This window comes from Poromitra crassiceps (genome assembly GCF_964638095.1).
Source record: "Poromitra crassiceps genome assembly, chromosome: 23".
Taxonomy (NCBI): domain Eukaryota; kingdom Metazoa; phylum Chordata; class Actinopteri; order Beryciformes; family Melamphaidae; genus Poromitra; species Poromitra crassiceps.
Window position 1 is genome coordinate 14,524,443 of NC_139639.1, and position 21,491 is coordinate 14,545,933.

At 45.3% G+C, this 21,491-nt stretch overlaps 1 protein-coding gene across 1 annotated transcript; it reads left to right on the forward strand.

Annotated features, from left to right (window-relative positions):
• Window positions 1-12,360: 12,360 nt before the first annotated feature.
• On the forward strand, window positions 12,361-14,056 carry LOC310797037 (transcription factor HES-1-like). The gene is made up of 4 exons (XM_083659312.1): window positions 12,361-12,628; window positions 12,728-12,823; window positions 12,997-13,084; window positions 13,398-14,056. Exons 1-4 carry the CDS (start codon window positions 12,524-12,526, stop codon window positions 13,844-13,846), a joined length of 738 nt encoding a protein of 245 aa, XP_083515438.1. The 5' UTR covers window positions 12,361-12,523; the 3' UTR covers window positions 13,847-14,056.
• The last annotated feature ends 7,435 nt before the right edge of the window (window positions 14,057-21,491 follow it).

Genomic DNA, 21,491 nt, shown 5'->3' on the forward strand with positions numbered 1-21,491 from the left:
TTAACATGACTGGCGCTAGTGTGTTCTTAAGATGGGAAAACATTCCTTTTTGTTGCGTATTTCTTTCTTAGAATTTGCGTAGCTTTCTGATTGAACTTCTTCCTGTGGAAGAGAAAAGCACACATTTCTGTGATCCTTTTGTCATTTCAACACCAGTGCCTGTGTGTGTGTGTGTGTGTGTGTGTGTGTGTGTGTGTGTGTGTGTGTGTGTGTGTGTGTGTGTGTATGTGTGAGAGAGAGAGAGAGAGCCTGTGCAAGTGTGTGTGAGAGAGAGAGAGAGAGTAGATGAACAAGAGACAATAGTAAAGTATTTCACTCTCCCTTTGTGAAAAAAAAGAAAAAATCTAAACTTGATTGATGCATAATGGAAAGTTTGTTGTCTTTTTCTCAAAATATGAATTTCTCTTTGAAGGAAACGTTTGCATTGATTGCTAAACTAAACGACTCCATTTAACACAATTAAGCTATACTGCACATTACCTATAATGCTTTAAATCAACATATACCAGCTTCCATCTGCCTTTTATAACAGTTGATTTGAACTTACGATTTTTATATCCAGTTTTTCCATAACTTTGTTTACAGTTGTTTGTATTTACATGTTGTTTTCTGTCCAGCCTTACACAATGAAATCAGCATGAACATTTGTAACAAAGTTGCCAAAACGCATCAATTCTCTCAGCAGGAAGTTGAATTCCCCTGTACCAGTACAAACCACAAACATCATCTTGAAGGGAATGTGTTTTTGGAAATTGTTACACAGTCTTATCTTCCTTACTTTGTACGATCGTGCTACAATCAAAAATGCCAGTTTGGGTAAAAATGTCAACAAATATCCCATGTGTTTGCTCTGTAGAACTCCCATGACATTTCCCAATAAATCTGTATATTAAAGCCACTCTTGCGTGCTTCGTGGGGGGCTGACCTTGGTCACACTTTTTCAGCCTAGACTTACTGATCAATTATGGGCCTTCCCAGCCTCCTCGCTGCCTGGCATATGGGCGCTTAAAGGCGCGAGAGTGGAGGAGAAAGAGGGGTATCATTTCATGTGGAGATCAGGGCCTATAGGCAGTGAATGGGTGGATTTAGGGGGCGCAGTGAATAAGGGAAGGGGGTCCTCGGCTGTACCCGAAGAAAGGAATCTCCACACAGATCAGGGAAGAGTCCGTTTGGGAATATTCATGATGAGGATGAGGAGGCGTCATGAATGCATGTGTGTCTTCCACTTGTCATCTTTTGGGTAAACAGCGTTGTGGACAGAGCCGCGATGTGTCGCTTTTCGATTCCGTGTTTGCGATGTGGTTTCGGGGATAGTGTTGCCTCTCCACAAAGCAATATGGGTTTTGTGTACTCTGCTGTATTCCTTTTGTATCGGTCGAGCAACAGATGGAGACTGGTGGAAAAGACATAAAGAACCCAAAACACACAGCTTTTCTTTCTCACAGCTAGCTACTCGGCGAGAAAGACTTTCTCAAGCTTGCGCTCAGACTTGTGCTATTTCACACATTTTGGACGCCATCTCCTTTCTCTTTAAACCCATACGTTTTTTTTTTTGTCCACGTCTTGTACTTTCAAGATTTGTGCCTATACACACATTCTTTGTTTACTACTTACAACGGCTCCCACAAAGCCTTCAGACTGCGCTCAGACCGCCTAGTCAGTAGGATAATTCGGAGGATTGGGGAGTTTTGCGGTTGTGACACACGCAGCCAGAGATGTTCTTTTCAAGATTTTGTCTCCATCTCAACATCTCTGAGACCGGGACACATAGACAGACTGTGAGCGCTGCTCATCAAAACACACACACACACACACACACACACACACACACACTACGTAACTTATTCTTCACAAAGTTTGCGAGCAGAAGTCCGTCTGTCCACTGTTGGACATCACCTTGATTAATAGTCTGGACACAAGGCCAACCTGATGCTCACTTACGGTTGGCCTCATTTTGCAGATGACACAAAGGCGGCCATGTCTGGTAAAAGGCCTGCTGAGGTCTGTGACCCAGCAGACGGTCACAAAGCCTTCCTCCTCCCTCCTGTCCCCTTAGCATGGGCTCCTTCCTTGGGCCTTTATGGCGTCCCCTGTCCCCTTCCTTTATCAGTCCCCTGCAGCTCTGAATGGGCTCTGTGGTTGGTCAATAAATTCAGTGATTCAGGGGGTGGACAGTTGCAGCCGTGTTAGCGTTTGTTCACAGGCTTGTCGGAGGGCCGGGCCCCGCCCCGCGGCCCTTTGTCTTGCCTGGTCCCTCGACAGGTTAGAAGTCAATGGAGGGCCTTGTGCGGAGGTGGCAGGGGCCGGGACGGAGCCGCCTCTCACATGGCGCTCACATAGGGGGAGGCCCCCGGCTCATATCACTGCGACACTTGTTAGTGTGGGGCCACACAGCGCTGTCGGCTCGCCTCCCTCGCTCTCCCCGAGGGCCCCCCCGCCCGCCGCCATGCTCAGCACTTTAAACCAACTAATGGTTCTGGCTGCGCGGTTGCACCGGGGGGGTAAGATGATCTGCACTTAGAGGCCCTGGAGTGACCACACTGAAAAGGGGTTTGCCAGTGTGTCTTACTTATCTCACTTTACACATCGGACTCACAATCAAAATGAGGTCAGGTGTTCATTTGGCCCCGGCGTTTACACTGCACACTGCAGCGATGCGACGTCCCAATCTCTCAATCTAGCGGTAAGAATAGCGGGTGATGTACTTTTGTGTTGCGCTGCGAGGAAGGTGCCGACACTGGCTGGCAGAGGTAGCCGGCTTCTCAGGCTCGGCTCGGGGCGGCAAAGCATGGGAACAGGGAGAAAAGGAGAGAGAGAGAGAGAGAGAGAGAGAGAGAGAGAGAGAGAGAGAGAGAGAGAGAGAGAGAGAGACATAGATATAGCATCAGACACAAACAGAGGAGGGCTTTATGAGACAGAATGCAGCGGGGACAGAAAAAGACGCACAGAGACTGAAGGGGGACTTAGAAGCATGACTGAGGCCTAACTGTCATGAGAAGATGAGAGTTGCCATGGCCACCCAGGAGCCACCCAGCAAGCATGTGAGTGGGCTCCGCTCGGGGGCCAGGGGCCCGGGCCTAGGCTGCTGGATCACATGCACTAACCAGGGATTATGTGCATAAGTGATGAGCCCTAAGCCGGGCAGGTGAAGAAGGGACAAGGAGCACGCCATCCCTCAGGACAGCTCCTCGAAAAGGAGCGGGGAGACTTTTTCCCCAAGTGAGGCTGATCTCTCCCATGTGAAGGGGACTCAGCCAGAGGTCCTCGAGTGCCTGAAAGGCCATCCCCCCAGGCTGCTTTCACGGCCTAAGTGGCCAAAACGCTGGTCTTGTGAGACATCTTGAGTGGCAAGAATGGGCCATCTTCACATTCATAAATCCCAACGCAAACACACTCACGGATATGGACTTGGATAAGCAGCGCATGCTAGGGCATCAGCAGGGCTTTTGTTGACGGGAGGCTTTTTTGGCTTGATGTTGATATAGCCCAGTGTTTCTCAACTGGTGGGTCGGGACCCAGAAGTGGGTCGTGGGGGCCGTTTTTGAGTGTGTCGCAGGATGTGTGCATGAGAAGGGGGGAAAATATTCTACTCATTGAGGATGCTGTCGTCCCCGGCCAACATTACTGTCTTTCAGAGGCTGTAGTCGGCTCATTTTTAAAGCCAGAGTGAAGATACTAGTACCCTATGAAACTTGAAGACCTAACTAGGGATGCACGATATATCGGCAATCATATCGGTATCGGGCCGATGTTAGTCATTTTTGAACATATCGGCATCGGTCCGATGTTGCATTGTTAATATCGGTTATCGGTATTGGCCAAAATGTTCACATTGAGAGGAAACAATGCGGTAAATCTATGATTTATGGGCTTTTACAAATGTTTTGTAAATAAATAAATGCATTACTTTTTCAAATTCACAGTGTTTACACGTGTTTTTCAGCATGTACAACATTTGATTATCATAGAAATGTGTTTTTATACAGATCATATCGGCATCTGTAAATATCGGTTATCGGCCGTAACAGCAATGTCAATATCGGTTATCGGTATCGGCCAAAGTTTTCATATCGGTGCATCCCTAGACCTAACCTAAGGCATCCATTGGTACCCACATGCCATGCTAGCTTGTTGTGAGGGCGGCTAAATGATGCTACAAAGTTAGGCTAAATTCTGAATATTGGGTCGCGTCAAGAAGAATGTGGGTTGTGAGGCGAGATCACTGATATAGCCTCTATGGTAAAAGAAGAACCGACAACAGATCAATCCTATCCATGATGTGAGCATTGTAACCCAGAGTCACATTCTGTGTTTGTGTACAAACTTGGTCAATAAAGCGAAATTCTGATGATAAAGAAAAATATCTAATCTCAGGACGGTTAAACATATCTGGACAGTGGCATCCAGGAAGCCCAACTTAACCAGCCAAAATCAACAGGTTCAGAGGTTGTTTTTCAGTTGTGAGTCAATAATATCCATGGCCTTACAGGAATGTGTTTGAACCTTGATGGCACAAAGAAATCACGTTCCGCGTGGTCCACAAGAGAGAAAACACACAGTTAACCAACCTCCCCCGGCACCTTTTCAACACCATAGTATCCCCGAACATATTAACATGTAAATACACTTAGATACTTTGACAATGCGCTGAGATGCATATAATCTACATGCTAACTAGTCCTTTAAAGAGCTTCCACTGCTGAATGTGGTTTAGAAACACTTTCATGTCTGGCTTTTAAAAATTAAATGTGAGGCCTCTCTTAGAACCTCCAAAAGCGTTTTTCAATTTGATGAGGGATAAGGCCGATGCCTGGATCCCCTTTCAAAGGGGAGACCCAGAGTTCAATAAGACTTCAGTCTCATTGCGTTGGCCTCCACGCTGAAGGTCTAAACGCTGGCTTTTGGAGACAGGGCCCACGTTAGGTGACAGATGGCAGCTTGTTATGTTCCGTGGTGGAATGGAGGAATACCAGTTGCTATGGTCCCTCTTCCCGCCTGCAGCTTCACGTGCCATAGCTGAGCATCCCGTCCACTGCCTTGGAAGAAGCTGACTTGAAACTGCTCAGGTTGTTGTTGACAAACAGGAACCCAGATGAGTCTGTTAATCTCCAATCTCTTTATGCGTTCTGTATCTGCGTATAAACAGAGCTGAATAAACTCGAGAAACTAAACCTCCTCTTATCTCACGCAGGGTTTAATCTAATGCCCCCTCGCCTTTTTACATCTCTGCCTCCAGTAAATTCAACCATATTTTTGATTCAGTGGGTCGTCATGACGACCAGTTATTTCCCATCCTTGAGCCGCCCTCCCCTCTGCTCCATTGATACCACTGCCTCCCCCACCCCTTGCTTTTTTTTGTCCAAATAAAACAAAGCGCGGAGTGAATGCGCTCTGAGGTAGGTAAATGTATTCAGTGACATCAGCCAGGACGATTCTATTCTGGCGGATTCCTGTACCACTTGTTTCCAGCCTTGTCTGGGGGCCGGACCCTCTGTCGGGCCCATTGTCCCACGTGTATTCCACACAGGCCCGCAATTAAAGGAGGCCTTGTCTCTGGCTCCTGGAGCAGAAACTGCTGTTGGGGAGGGGGACAAAAGGCGGCCCGGGGCCCGGGGCCTGGAGTTGCTATGGGAGGACCCCCCCCTTCTCTCTCGGGGGGGATTCAAAGGGAGAGGGAGGTGCGGAGAGAGCGAGCGAGCGGAGCGCTGGGCGAGATGTTGGGAGTGATCCGCTCCGTCTGTGCCCTCCCCTCCTGGCTTGAGATGTTTTCACACCGGCAGTTGAAAGGGAACTTTCCCCACTATGTGATGATGATGATGATGAGGAGGATGATGGTCATTTTGCTGCCCGCTCGCTTTGACACGGTGGCAGGCTGGGCAGAGGGTCAGCGCTGCCGGACCAGGTGAAGATGGAGAGAAGTGTGGTCGCTGCTGACACGTGGGCCATAGACCCTTTTCACAGCAGCCATGATTATGATGTGTCATAGCAGGGTAGACATACACAGGCGTACTAATAACATGAAAGGGCCACTTTGCCTCATTTCAGCCATCTTTGTATCATTGCCAAACCGGTAGAATATATGCAAACGAACAATGATGAACTTCCCTCCATCTTGCCTGGACCAAGAGCTCCTCGTTCATTCACAGAACTTCCTGGTCCAACTCATCATGTCATAATAATGTTATTTGTTATCACTATTACTATCACTATCAATATCACTATCATTATTGCTATCTCTACCTTCATTCACAGTACTGCACCAAATGACATCATTATGACGTCATTTTGTGCAGGAAGTACTGTGAATGAACAGGGAGATCTCGGTCCAGGAAAGATCAACATTTGCATACTACTGATTTTAATAATGATACAAATGATACAGATGTTTGTAATGATGTTCCATTTAGGTGTCCCAGTAAGAGGGCTCTGGTATTGTGCATGCTGGCTCAATGGAATGGCATGGTGGAATTGAACCATATTAGTTACAGCTGCGTTTACCCTGCCACGACGCGTGGAAATGGCTGCTGTGAAAATGGTCCATCCCATGTAAAAACAACCTGCTGCTGCTCCCACTGGGCAGAGCTTTATCTGGGCTTCACAGAGCCATTAATTAGCTAATTCGTCAGTGTTGCCTTCCCTAATAAGTCACATGTCTCTCCTCAAAGGGGAATTCCAGTGCTGAGGAGAGCAATATATTTTAGCCAGCGTATCCCCTCGGGTAAAGGCCCTTCTACTCCGCAACAATTTATAAGCCTTGCTGTCCCCGGCCCGGCCCTCTGTTGGTGGTTATCAGACACATGTTAGCCCCTGATAGCTCTCTCGAACCCTTCCTCTGCGCTGTCTCTCGTCCCCGGGTTCCCACACTGATACAGATCAGGATTGTGCTATAAAGCACAGGTCTACATCACCATCCACAATGCAGGGCTGTTTGTGCCAGAGCAGCAGGCTTATTGAGAGCAGAACAGATAGGACAAGTTATTGTTGCCTGTCTCCTCCTCTCCAGTATCCTCGCATCTAAAGGAGCATCTGGTTAAAACATCCCGCGAGATGAACTCACCATTTTATGCGATTCCTAAAGGACAGAGGGAATACCACTTATGTGAATTAAGTGGCTTTCGGTTCAGAAATGCATGCCCCTACAAAAAAAATTATAATAGTGAAAATATACCCAACATGAACGCTTACATGCTGTAATATTAAGATATTTCTGGTAGGCCATACGTGGCGATACGACAGCGTTACTTGTATGAGTCTTCTTCTTTGGAAGATATTTCCCTCCGCCTTATCCTCCGAAAAAATCTTGACTTGGGGAAATGTGTGAGGCTATTTTCTGTCTTGTACGTCTACCCTCCAAACCTCGATCATGACAAGTGCAGCGCTATCTTGACTCCTTTTTCTCACTGAGGACAACACCTCGCTATAACAGTCATCGTCGCAACACAGCCAACATCCCAACCAATGCTGTTGGCATGCGATGGCATGCGATGTGATGATATGGTACAGAAGAGCTACTTTTCAGACTTCACAAGTGAAAAGAAAATATATCTAACATAGGTTTTTCCCTTATTTTCATTATAGTGGTATTATAATTGATCAATCCCATTTTGGCAGACTTGATTTTATTTGGTTTAAATCGGTTGGATATTTTCTCGGTTGCCCGGTCAGCCAAGCCAGTTGTGCTTGACGTCCTCTCGCTCAAACAACAAGAGGAAGCCGTGGACGCTAACAGACACTGACCTGGCTTTTGGGGTCATTTCACTTCTGAGGATTTAGAAGCTTTAGAGGAGACGTCTGAAGTCTATCAAGGAGGATAGAGCCATGTGATGATAAACCTGGACCAGATGGAAGGAGAGAGAGAGATGTCAGTCAGTAAACATGTCAGAGGAAACAGCTACTCATCTGGCCTGATACTGCAACTTTGATGGTTGATCACGTCACACTGTCTAATTTGTAATAAATCACACATGGAGATACATAGGGCTGGGCAATATATCGATATTATATCGATATCGTGATATGAGACTAAATATTGTCTTTGATTTTGGATATGGTAATATCGTGATATGGTATGTGTTGTCTTTTCCTGGTTTTAAAGGCTGCATGACAGAAAAGTGGTGTAGTTTTCAGAATTTACCAGACTGTTCTAGCTTTTTATTTACCGGTACCCACTGAGTCATTATATCCACATTACTAAATGCTTATTTAGCAAAAATCTCATTGTGTAAATATTTAGTGAAAGCACCAATAGTCATCCCTATTGTCGCAATATCGATATTGAGGTATTTGTGATATTTGATTTTGTCCATATCGCCCAGCCCTACATACAACTGAACCTTTACAGTAGCCCACTTCGTAGAAAATACAGAGATATATACCGTGTATCACGATTCAGCCTAGAAATACCAAGATACGATTTTGGTCTATATCGCCCAGCGCGAGAGATACATAGTTCAGATATTTTGTGAGAAAGCTGATGAAAAGGTTTTACTGTATACGTTTGGTCCTGTAACCAAACACTGACGCATTTCACATTTTGATCTGTGTCTCTGCTATCTCTGACACATCGCCTCCCCTTGGATTTTTTTTCTCTCTTCGTATTTTGGGTGCGTGTTGTTGATGATGAAAAAAAATCAGTTGGCACGTAACGACCACAGAACAGCTTCCCCAAATACACCTACATTTCACAACCGGCACAAAAAGGGGCGGAGCTGTGAAGAAAGTAGAAAGCACAACTGGGTAGGACGAGGAGAATCTACATGAAAAGGACTAATCCCACTGCCGTTACTGCCTAGTCCCTTCTATTCATTTATTTATTGATTATTATTTATTCTTGTTTTTTCCACACATTGACACTATGACAATAAGACAGTAGCCTACAATACATCCTTATACAGACACAAAAAGTATTTGCAAAATCTTGTAGCGTACTCTTTTTAATGTCTGCACAGGTTTTTATACACAGCTCCTTTAACCTCGGGAACAACGCCCATGGTTTATGAGATTTCTTTGTTATATTTCCTTACCCTAATGCTGCCAAAATGGTTTGTGATCTGATCACATGGTCTCACACAAATCTAGCTGCCTTGCAAGGTTAATATTTCCATCATACTCAACACTGTCTTATGTTGTTCTATTCACCTAGAGCTGCAACCTGCATCAATGCACATTGTGCCACAATATCTTTTATAATGTAGGCTACTTATGATAGAGGCTACAGTACAAATGAGCACAATTAATCTCAAGTCTGCTTTTGCAATGCCTGACACATCCTTAAAGGTGATAGAAGTGTAAAGAGAGAAAGAAAGAAAGAAAGAAAGAAAGAAAGAAAGAAAGAAAGAAAGAAAGAAAGAAAGAAAGAAAGAAAGAAAGAAAGAAAGATGAAATAGTTGTGAGAAAACTGATGATGAAACACAACTTTGTCATTTACTTGCATAAACAGGATATCCACATACTGAACACAGGATCTGTAGATTTCTATTTATAAGTGTGTCTCATAATCCCATGTGGCCTGAAAATGAGTTATCCACCATTTAAAGAAATAAGTTATTCTTATTAATAGATTGTTAGTATATATATATATATATATATATATATATATATATATATATATATATATATATATATATATATATATATATATATATATATTTAATGCTTCTTTAATAAATGCTGGGTAAATGTAGTCCTTAATTGGTTGACAGAAGGCTTTTATACTCCCTATTTTACCAACACTGAATGATGAACTGCAGTAATGATTTTTCCTAAATTGTATTCACAGTATAGCATTATGGAAATTAGCTCTTCAAATATTAATTGACAAAAACCCTTTTATTGACCCATCATCCTTTAAGTGGGTTTACAGTCTTCTGCTCTGATTGTTTCCTACCTGATAAGCAGACAGAGAGTTAATGGGTGAGAGAGGAGAGCTGAGTGTGTGTCAGTGTCAGGCTGAGAGCCAGGGCTTTCCTCCTGACTGCAGCAGACACCAGGCCTGGAGTGTGTCAGGCAGGGGGTCAGGTCTGCTCCGCAACCTTAAGTACTCACTGACCCCCAAAATAACCTACACACACGCTGCATCCAGGGCACTCACTGGCCCCCAAAACAACCTCATACACACATGCTGCATCCAGCACACTCACTGGCCCCCAAAACAACCTCATACACACACGCTGCATCCAGGACACTCACTCACCCCCAAAACAACCTCATACACACAAGCTGCATCCAGGACACTCACTGACCCCCAAAACAACCTCATACACACACGCTGCAGCCAGGACACTCACTGACCCCCAAAACAACCTCATACACACAAGCTGCATCCAGGACACTCACTGACCCCCAAAACAACCTCATACACACACGCTGCATCCAGGACACTCACTCACCCCCAAAACAACCTCATACACACACGCTGCATCCAGGACACTCACTGACCCCCAAAACAACCTCATACACACAAGCTGCATCCAGGACACTCACTGACCCCCAAAACAACCTCATACACACACGCTGCATCCAGGACACTCACTGACCCCCAAAACAACCTCATACACACACGCTGCATCCAGCACACTCACTGACCCCCAAAACAACCTCATACACACACGCTGCATCCAGCACACTCACTGACCCCCAAAACAACCTCATACACACACGCTGCATCCAGCACACTCACTGACCCCCAAAACAACCTCATACACACACGCTGCATCCAGCACACTCACTGACCCCCTAAACAACCTCACACACACGCTGCATCCAGGACACTCACTGACCCCCTAAACAACCTCATACACACACGCTGCATCCAGGACACTCACTGACCCCCTAAACAACCTCACACACACGCTGCATCCAGCACACTCACTGACCCCCAAAACAACCTCATACACACACGCTGCAGCCAGGACACTCACTGACCCCTAAAAACAACCTCATACACACACGCTGCAGCCAGCACACTCACTGAGTGACCACTAAAAACAACCTCATACACACATGCTGCATCCACACACGCTGCATCCAGGACACTCACTGACCCCCAAAACAACCTCTCACACACATGCTGCATCCGGGACACTCACTGACCCCCAAAACAACCTCTTTCTCTCTCCCTCTCTCTCTCACACACACACACACACACACACACACACACACACACACACACACACACACACACACACACACACACACACACACACACACACACACACACACACACACACACACACACACACACTGCATCCAGGACAGTATGTGTAGAGTGCTCTCACTCTGCCGACTGTTTCCAAGTAGCCTATAATGTCACATAAAGTGCAGTAGACCAGTCTGCCATCAATATATGGAATAAAAATATGATATGGCCTTCAGTTGGAGATACAAATGTAAAAAAAAAATGAAAAATGTCAGTGTTGAATTAACTCTGACAGTGTAAAAATCAACTATGCCAGTGAAATCCACACCCATCAGAGTTCATTTAACTCTTCTTAGAACCATTTCAACACTACAGTATCGAATCAATAGGCTACTTTAAAATAAAGCTTACGTGTTTGCTGTGTAGCCTACAAATTACCTACACACAAACTGAAATAGTAGCCTAATGAGAACATGCAAAACTGAAATTAATATTTTTGTATTACTGTAATACTATAGTGAGAGGTTTTTGTCCCTGTCAAGAGCAATAAAACATCTTATGTAATTCTCTGCATGATCCCAAATCACAATTCACCTGCAATTAATTTGTGAATGCAATTGTCTCAAAAAATTCAGTGAGATGAAACTTATTAGTTATGTATGAAAATATGTTTTGTTGCAGCTCTGGTTGATTATACGCAATGCCAATGCGTAATGCATGCGTATTACGCGCGTATTACGCATGCATTACGCATTAAAATGTCTTTAGCATGCTGCATGCGTAATCAAATGATCCCCGCACCTAGGCCTAGATGCAACACATTGCAGCAACAGGTTCTCTCGTTTTATAGATGAACTACCTCAGGCCAAACTGCAGGCGAGGCCACGAGCGGAGTGAGGAGAACCAAAACCAAACGCTCACTTCTGCAGCCAGTTTTTCATTCTATTTGAACCGCCGAGTGATTTATCTTCTGAAAAATAGACTGGTTTCTTCCCGCATCAGTCAGCAGCATGGTCAGCAGCGCATCTCTTCCTGACATGTAGCCAATGGGAGGGCCTCCTCGCACGAGCCTACCGCGTCCCCGGCATCATGTCCCGCGCGCCCATTGGATGGGAATGGAACCGAGAGAACGTGCGCACGAGCCGCTCGCGTGCAGGCACCGGCTCTATAAATAAGAGCCGAGGCGCAAAGTACCGGGAGTGAATGTGATATCGCCTCGGTGTTAGGACAGACAGAGGCTGATTCACTTCGGACATCTGTAAACTCCTCCTTTGGTTTCGAAGGAGGACGCGGGACACGCTGCCTGCCTCTGGACACGTTCTTTTCTTTTTTCTTTCTCTTTGAAAGCACTTCTCTGAGTCGGGGCTGTTTCCTCTGAACCTGAAGATGCCAGCCGGGACTTTGGAGAGGACATCCCCGTCCTCCGTGGCTGCCACTCCGGCAAGTGGCAACACAACACCGGAGAAACCGAGGACTCCGTCTGATAGAAAGGTATTCGATGCTTCATATTCGTTTAACCTGCCGACTATTAGCCTACTGAAATGTGAACGCTGTTGTACTCAAGATAGATTATTTTTTCCCCTCTTTAAGTCCTCCAAACCAATCATGGAAAAGAGGAGACGCGCGCGCATCAATGAGAGCCTCGGCCAGCTGAAGACTCTCATCTTGGACGCACTGAAGAAAGACGTAAGGAGACGCACGTCACGCACACGTTTAGCTAATAGCGTTTCTGCCTCCAAATCATTGAGCTTTTAATCCTGGCTACAGTAGTTAGAGTCAGTCAGTGGTTGTTTAGGAAATAAAACGGCATTTGAGTGTGTTCGAAACTACAACAGATGTCTCCCTCCTCGTGCATTCAGAGCTCCAGACACTCCAAGCTGGAGAAGGCAGACATCCTGGAGATGACCGTGAAGCACCTCAGGAACCTGCAGCGCCTGCAGATGACTGGTACGATGCTGATCTGATTCTGAGCAGTCATTCTCAGATCCAACCTGCTCCCACAGACTCCAATATTGCCTACAGATCTGTAGCCTATTCCTGCAATATATATTTAGATTAATCAATTATACGGTATTTAGAAAAAATATTATTTATTTGACAGACCTCACTAGTAAACTTGTAGTGATCCAAAAGTCCACAAGTTCCGGCTTCACTTCAAATATATTTTGTTATATTATATAAATATAAAAAAATCTCGTCGCCTTTATTGTGCATGTGGTTTGTTCATCTATGTATTTATGCATCTATTTTCCTCTGACAGCTGCTGTGAACGTGGACCCGTCCATCATGGGTAAATACAGAGCCGGGTTCAGCGAGTGTGTTGGAGAGGTCACCCGCTTCCTGTCCACCTGTGAAGGGGTGAACACGGAGGTGCGGACGCGTCTCCTCAGCCACCTGGCTGCCTGTGTGACCCAGATCAACGCTGTCAACTTCTTCGCTCCTCCTCCTCACCTGGGACAGACCATCACGGGCGCCATCTCCCCACAGATGCACGGGGGAGCGCCTTGCAAAAGTGTCTCAGCGATGAGCGTCCCCCCGGAAGCGGTGAAGCTGTACGGCGGGTTCCAGGTTGTGCCGGCCCCAGACGGACAGTTCGCATTCCTCATCCCCAGCGGGGCCCTCGCACCCCTGGGTGCACAAAACAGCCATCACATGTCACCGGTGGCACCTCCGCCAGTCACCTCGGACTTTGTGTGGAGACCATGGTAGGGTCCCCTCCGTCGGATTTTGGGGGGGGGGGGAAGGACAATAACACAATGAGACATATTTTTGTATATTTTGTAAATGTTTTTCAGATCATACTTGAGAGTGATGTTTACACACATTTGCTTTTTTGTTGTTGTTTTGTTATATGGATATCAGGAGATCTGGTAGGCTATTCCTGGCCTCCTTGTTTACTGTGTTGTTCTCTGTTCTTATGGCACATTTCCGTTTGCCTCACGAGGTTAACAAACTCCTTGAAAAGCTCTTTGGTGTCTTCTTTTTGAGATTAATAAAATGTTTATGAGTTGTTTGATACTAAATTGGCCCCAAATGCAACTTTGTCATTTCTCTAACCGCCAAAAGTTTTTTAGTTTCTATGCTGGATCGTGTTGATCTGGAGGCAGGGGAACCGGCTGTACTCCCTTTTAAAAATGCAATCAACGGCTCTGGGTCTGACACTTTGTCATCTCTCACTTGTCTACAACCTTCTGAATTAACCGTAACATTTCCTGTATACCAGCCATTTACTGTACGTCTTCCTCCTGTGTGCCTCATCCACACCTGATCCCTTTCACCGTTCTTATCAAGTGTCAATTAACAGTTAATTAACAGTAACAGGGAAACCCGTTTTCCGGCTGGGAAATAATACCTCTCGAATGAGGTAAGGAACCCGAGAGGTCGTCTGCGACTGTTGATCCCTGAAGGCGTGCAGCCAGCGCAGGGAGGAGGGCGGGGCAGGGTCTCTGCCACACGCGCAGGTCTGCCTGCTTTCCTGTCACATGGGAAAGTGTGCTGATATATAAGATGGGGCATGTGTGTGTGTGAACCTGACAGGATGTAGACTAGAGTTAATGTAACACTGCGATGGTCTGCTTTTCTCTGGGGTTAGGTGCAGTTTGAAGAAACATGCAGCTAATATGTGGGGGCGCTCTTCTCAACATTTTATCTAATCTGTTCCTAGAAGAAGAAGTTCCTTTTCTAGGGTTAAGTGACTAATTTACATTTGGGATGATCCGACCCTTTGACTAAGCAAGACCAAGCAGACTGCAAATCTAATTTAAAGGGATTTGCATCCTCTTTTCTTAATTTCCAAACAGGAAGTGTGTGTGTGTGTGTGTTTGCGCTTGGGATCCCACAGGCTTTAGCAGCAGTGGCAGCCTGGTCGTGCAGTGGCAGTGTTGTCCATTTAGCGGACAGTTAAAGAGTCCACTGTCCCAGCGTGTGTCCAGAACATGGTGCTCACACAGCAGGGCACAAGGGGAGCGGGACCAGAGGTCACAGGTGCCCCTCATTCAAGACGCGCAGGACAAACGCAGCCTCAGCAGCATGTTGCCCTAAATCTGGCAACCCGTCAACAGACCTGGCAGCCCATCACCGGAGAGGCAGGGCCTCCTTTTGACAGCTTCAAACACTGGCGCCTCAAGAGGCAAACAAAATCACACCATCCATGTCCAATCCACTTGGTTGTTCCTGATTTCATATTCATAGAATCTTGGGATTAGATTGGCACAGGAATAGTAGTAACTACGTTAAGTATAGTCCTTGACCTGAGTAATAAGAGTACATTTTGTCAAGAGAATATATTATATCGTACATTTATCAACCTATCAAGGAACACGTATTTCAGAAATATATATATAGGCTACATAATACAGCATATTTTAAATTCAACCAAAACAATGTGAAATGTGAACAAATCATCTTTCATACATCTCTGTCATGCCAATAGTTATGAAAACTCTCCTTGTGAAAATGATACACTCAATTAAGTTTACATCTCTGTTTTGGCTCAACAGAGGGAATACTGGCAGCAAGGAGGACTAAAAGACAAAAATAGAGCCTCCCCTATCAGGGCCAGGCTTTGAGAAGGGCCTCTGAAAGACAAAAACAAAGGCTGGCCCCTCAGCGGCTCAAAGGCTCCTCTCTTTGTGACCCTCTCCATCTTCATAAAGGCCCTTCCCCTTGTTTATCCAGGAAGAGCTTTAATGGTCGGGAGGGGGGGGGGGGGGGGGGGGGGAGGACCACGCTGTCACTTTCACCACGCTGAAGAAGGCTTATTGTGGAGTGCCTCCAAAGGTCCCACAGTCTAAAGGCTTTTGGAGAACTCTTCAGGCCAGGCCATGGCCTTCAGATAAGAGGAGCTGTGAAGTGCTGAGCAGGTCGCTCCTATCCATCCAGCTATATAGGCTTCTCTATGGGGATGACGCACAATGGGGGAATTTGGAGTGGTTTTGGATGGAGCGACTCCAAACAAGACGAGGGCTTTTCTTGAGGAAATACGTGCTGTTTACTAGTGTCGGTCGCCTCCCTCACGCTTTTGTCCCGATTGTTTCTCATCCCTTCCGCCTGCGCCCTTCTCTTCTGCGCCTGGCATTTCATTCCTCCCCCATCAAAACCCCCCAGTTTGATGCAGTATCTCCCCCTACGTTGTAAAGGGCAGAATGGCAAACATGAAGCTGGGTGAGGCGTGCCCCCTCACTGTGCTCCATCATGATGTATGCTCTCTCCTCACAAAGACAAGTGACACCACTGACAGGATCCCTGCTATGGGGACCGTCTCCTATCTGACACACACCGGAAACCTCCACCGCCGCCGCCTCTGGAGCGCATGGGCGCGGTATTGTTCTTAGGGTTGTTATGGTTTTTATGACGGTGGGGTCGAACGAGTCCGCGATGGTTCACATCAAGGCTAATGAATAGATTATGCACTCGATATCAATGGTGAATGGACAATGCTCTTAACTGTCGCTCTCCTTCAATTCACTCCGTTTTGATTTAGCTGGTTGTTGTTGCGCGCTCTAGTGTAGTTTCCAGGGTGAATTTAGTATCAGCATGACAAGATAACATTGGAAGTGTTGGATTTATTGCCGGGGGCCCCCCACACAGTGTGATGATGGTACGACCCTTAAAAAACCAAATAACTCTGGCGGTGCTACATCACAAGTCATCGCAACTTCAAAGGGGGTGCTCGTGCAATTGTTGGCCATATGCCCACGAGCGCTTATGAGGACCATAAAGATACACTTTCACTGCAGGTGTCCCTTCAAAGTGAGGCATCCCATAATATGTGGATGCTCCAGTTACAGCCGTGGGTTTTTGGGTCTGGCCAGGCGAGCATGACTGAAGAACCATGTGTGAGGCATCATCATCAGAGTCAGCAAGTGAGCACGCCTGACAGAGTTCAGAGGGATTAGACTAGAGGGAGGTGAACTTGTGAGAGAGCAGGTTTTTTTTTGTGGCTGGTAGAGGATGCTCCGTCAGTTTCGAAGTTTACCTTTAACTTTAGAATTTAGGCTTGTCAAGTTTTTTTCCTCAATATTTAATTTTCCCATCTCTCTTAGAACAATACATGAAAAAAAAAAAAAACGGCTCAGACACAGGAAAAGAAAGGGAAAAAAACATACATATAGACGGTTTTCACCAGAGCGCAACCCCACAGCACTTCCTTTTTCTCAGCATTCGGCAAACTGCAGAAATATTCACTCGACATCGTTACTTTTGTTTTCGCCGCTCAGCTGTATAGACGGTTTTCACGGAATGGTCAGTCCTGCACTTGAATGTTTTTTTTTCTTTTATGTCCATAGCAAACACTGCAACAGGAAGTGAGCGGGGGTTCAATTTAGAATGTTTTTGTTGTCAAGTTAAAACCGTCTATATTATCGACATTTAATATTACAACGTGGTGCTACCAGCCGCATAAGGTGCTTATGTGCTTGTAAGAGATGTTGTGCATGGGATCCAACGCAAGGGGTCCATGATAAATCAGCCGGGCGAGTCACCCGTCGCCCCTATAACCTCGTCAAGGTAGAACAGAAACGGGCCCCAGATAGTTAAAAAAATCTTTTAAGTGAGTTGGTCCTCAGGAACCTGAGTCGCTCCATCCGTATAACAGAGATCATGTCTGTCAACCACAACTGAAAAGAAGGTGAAGAGGGGGACTTCCATTCCTTCAGAATAAGTTTTTTTAGCGACAGTTGTCCCCTGTGTCAGAGACTGTTGAGGCTTGACAAGTTTTTAACTGGATGTCATTGTATACAGAAAATAATTATAATATATAATAAATAAATAGTGTCATGGGTTTAGTTTGCTCTTTATTCTGGAATATTTTCTAAGGCATACTGTTGTAGAATGGAATTTGTCCCGCCGCCACCTGTTACACACTAGCTCCCAATCCCCCTCCCTAATGTGTATCTGCTTTATGGCTATTGATTATGAAATAAGGCCCTTACATTTTCTCCATCACATACAATAACTGTATGTTATGGGTAACACTTTACGGGTACATTAAGTAACAGTTAACAAACCCTTAATTAACTCTAAGCCTAATCAATTAAGTGTAAACTTGCTCTAACCTTAACCTACAGTGACTTCATGCCTCAACCAACATTAATAAACGATTACTAGAATGATTAGTTAACTGTTAATTAGCATGAACTAACCCTTAATTAATGTACCCTTATTCTAAAGTGTTACCATGCTTTAACCATACAGTAGTAGACCATATAAAAAACTGCTTTAACACAGTGATTCTCAACCTTTTTCATATCAAGGAGGAACCTATTATAATTTGGTCCACATCAGAGCCACCAACCCCCATTTGATGAGGATGTTTTAATTGTTAGATATGATTTTGTCCATGCTTTAATTGTGTTAACTTAAATGAAGTAATGGTGAAATTTAACGATTCATTTGCTGGGGACCCCCTGGACCTCCCTCGAGGACCCCTGGTGGTGCTCAGACCCCACATTGAGAAGCACTGCTTTACCGAACCATAAACTGTGATGCACTCAATCATCAATGCAGGACTCCTTCCATTGTGAAACAAGGGCCTCTCCAGACACTGGTTGTGCTGCGGCTGCCATGGATGTTGGAGTGTGGGAGGTTATAGTCTATTCTTTTTTGCATTATTTTGGAACAACCATGAGCTAAATTTCGCAGCAACTCCTCACTGGAGGGACTTGTAATATACAATGAAGCACTGCCTGCGTGCATAATAAGACCTCTCCATCTGGGGGTGCTGGAAACAAAACAAGGGTGGCTGTATGAGAGTGGGGGTCCCCAGGGCCATAGATGCTGATTCATGCTCAATAATTGTAATTTGATGATAAGGAGCTTATAGCTCCTTGTTATCCTCCAATAGGGAAGACAAGACAAAAGGGCATACCAGTATGCTAAAAGATTACCATTCTAGTGACGTCGCTCCATCCACTTAACACCCGCATCAGGTCAACTGTTGTTAATTTGGTCAGCAACACCAATTTAGCCTCCACCCGGGGGTCTGAGTGCATCCAGGGATAAATATTGACCCTTGTTTGTCAGCATGGCTGGAGTTTTGTCGGGAGTTCAAAATGGCCTATGTGTGCTGCTGTTGAGACACAGGTCATTGTATCATGGAGGAGGTGCGGCACCCTCTCATTCGCTGAGAGGGACCTAATAGACACCTAATAGAAAATCGATGTTGGTTAGTATCTCACGACTGACTGAACTCATTTAAGGGTAGCTGAAAGGAAAAACAATGAACACATAGCCTATAGTAGAGATCTAAATATATTTGGGTTCTACATTCGAGAGACTGAGGCACAAACCCCTGCTTTATAAAGGATAAGTTCACCCAAAAATGTAAATTCAGTCGTCATTATTATTTTTTGTCCACAACAGAGTCCTGGAGTTTCACAGCAAAACATTGTTGCAACATCCTCGGAAAACAATTGAAGTGAATGGTGACCAACTTTCAAATGTAAAAGAAAACAACAACAGGTGAAGAAAAAATTTGACTTGAAAATACATAATTTATCTGTTTCGCCCGGGCGCTTCACTGCAGCTGCCCACCGCTCCTGGCCAGCCCACAGGGGTGGACTGGGATTATAATTCAGGCCAGGCATTAGATACCATATATATTTTTTTTTTTGCAGGCCAGGCCAGGCCACCGGGCATTTGCCCGACGTGCCCGATTATGCAGTCCGCGCCTGCCAGCCCACGGAGGACGAGCCAGGATGGGAAAAATGCGGAGGAGAAAAAGACAGGATTGTCCGTCCTGTAGCCTACCTTTTTAGCTGAAATCCTCACTGTAGCTTGGAGCTCAACGTGGCTACAGTGAAGATTTCAGCTAAAACAGGGTGTAAATGACATCTCTTCAAGTCAACTTGGCATCTCAGGGCTTCTGGAGACTTGGATTATGCCAGATGAGCAGTATGGAGCCCTTTTTTCTTCTTTTTTTATAAGTTTGAAAGTTGGTCACCAATTGGAGAATGCTGCAACTCTGTTTCACTGGAAAAAACACAAATGTTTTATGGACTAAAAAACTTCACCCATCCAGCTTCCATCGACATGGGGGTGAATGTCTGAATTCTCTTTTTTTTGGTGAATTTATCCTTTAATCCAGTGTGACATTATGAATGATACAGTTCATGATAACAGGCATGTATCACAGCTATAAGATAAATTCACATTTTCAGACCAAAAGAATAGTTCCCAGTACTCCTATAGCCCGGGGCAGTGAGTCTCAGATGACCCCTGGCCTTTGTCCCTCGGACCCTGCCCTGCCCTCACAACCTCCCTCCTCGCTGCCTGTCCTAAACTCTGTGGGAAACCCCCCAGTGCTTTGTGTTGTTTGGACATTGTGTGTCTCCCCAGTCAGATAATGTCTCCTCCCCTCCGTCGCTTCCCTGGCCCATCTGAAGACGGGCTGTGTGGAGCGTGGTGTCCCACGCTATAACTGCACACTAAGTGGGACAGAAAGATGGGGTCTGGCCAGGGGGTTAAGAGGCTGCTTTTCATCCCGCCTCACGGGACAGCGCTCGCACCCCGCTGCTGTAAATTTGCCAGACCACAATAGTGATTGACAGTGATGGATATTGACAGGCGATCTGGTGCTGAGGATAACTCTATTTATCCTGAGGGAGAAAAACTATAGAGGGAGAGAGAGAGAGAGAGAGAGAGAGAGAGAGAGAGAGCTGTCCACTACACACCATTTAGGATCTGATCCATATTAGGCCTATATTTAATTTCCAAGGTAGATAGGTGGATAAATAATAAGTTCTATTGAAATCAGAAAGTGCTCATTTTAAGAAAATTAAGACAGAAGTCACACTTGGGATGTACCCATGTAGCCTACATTCACTTTTTTTTTAACCTCTTTTATATTTAGATGTATTCAAAATTGCTATAAACAATTACATCCATTATGCAAAATATGTCATTATACATAGACTATTGATTCTAGCTAAATAATTTGGTACAAGTTATATTTCCCCTGCAATACAAAAAAATACTTCACAGTATACTTACTAGATACCAGTAATCAGTACCGGGCTGGCCTACAAAAATGATTATGGACTAGGATCATTTTTTCACACATGCACCAAAATCTGGAACGAGATCCCATATCACATTAGAGAAATAACCTCCATCTCACATTTCAAACAGGCATATGAACAACATCTGATGATGCAAGAATACACCTGCAACCACTGACTTAACTCACGTATACCATTGTACTCTGGCTTCACCGAATGCGTGTGTTGCTGTCTGTATGATTGTTAGTTGATTTTGTTGAGCTGTCCATAGATGCTGTCTGTGATTGGCTGTTTTATTATGTAGTGAAACTGAGTTTGTCTGTGTATTGTTTTATGTGCTGCCGAACAGGAACCTG

Coding starts and splice junctions, on each gene's coding strand:
- LOC310797037 (XM_083659312.1), top strand. CDS start 12,524: ATGCCAGCCGGGACTTTGGAGAGGACATCCCCGTCCTCCGTGGCTGCC. Junction 12,629..12,727: donor GGACTCCGTCTGATAGAAAG/GTATTCGATGCT, acceptor CCCCTCTTTAAG/TCCTCCAAACCAATCATGGA. Junction 13,085..13,397: donor GCAGCGCCTGCAGATGACTG/GTACGATGCTGA, acceptor TTCCTCTGACAG/CTGCTGTGAACGTGGACCCG.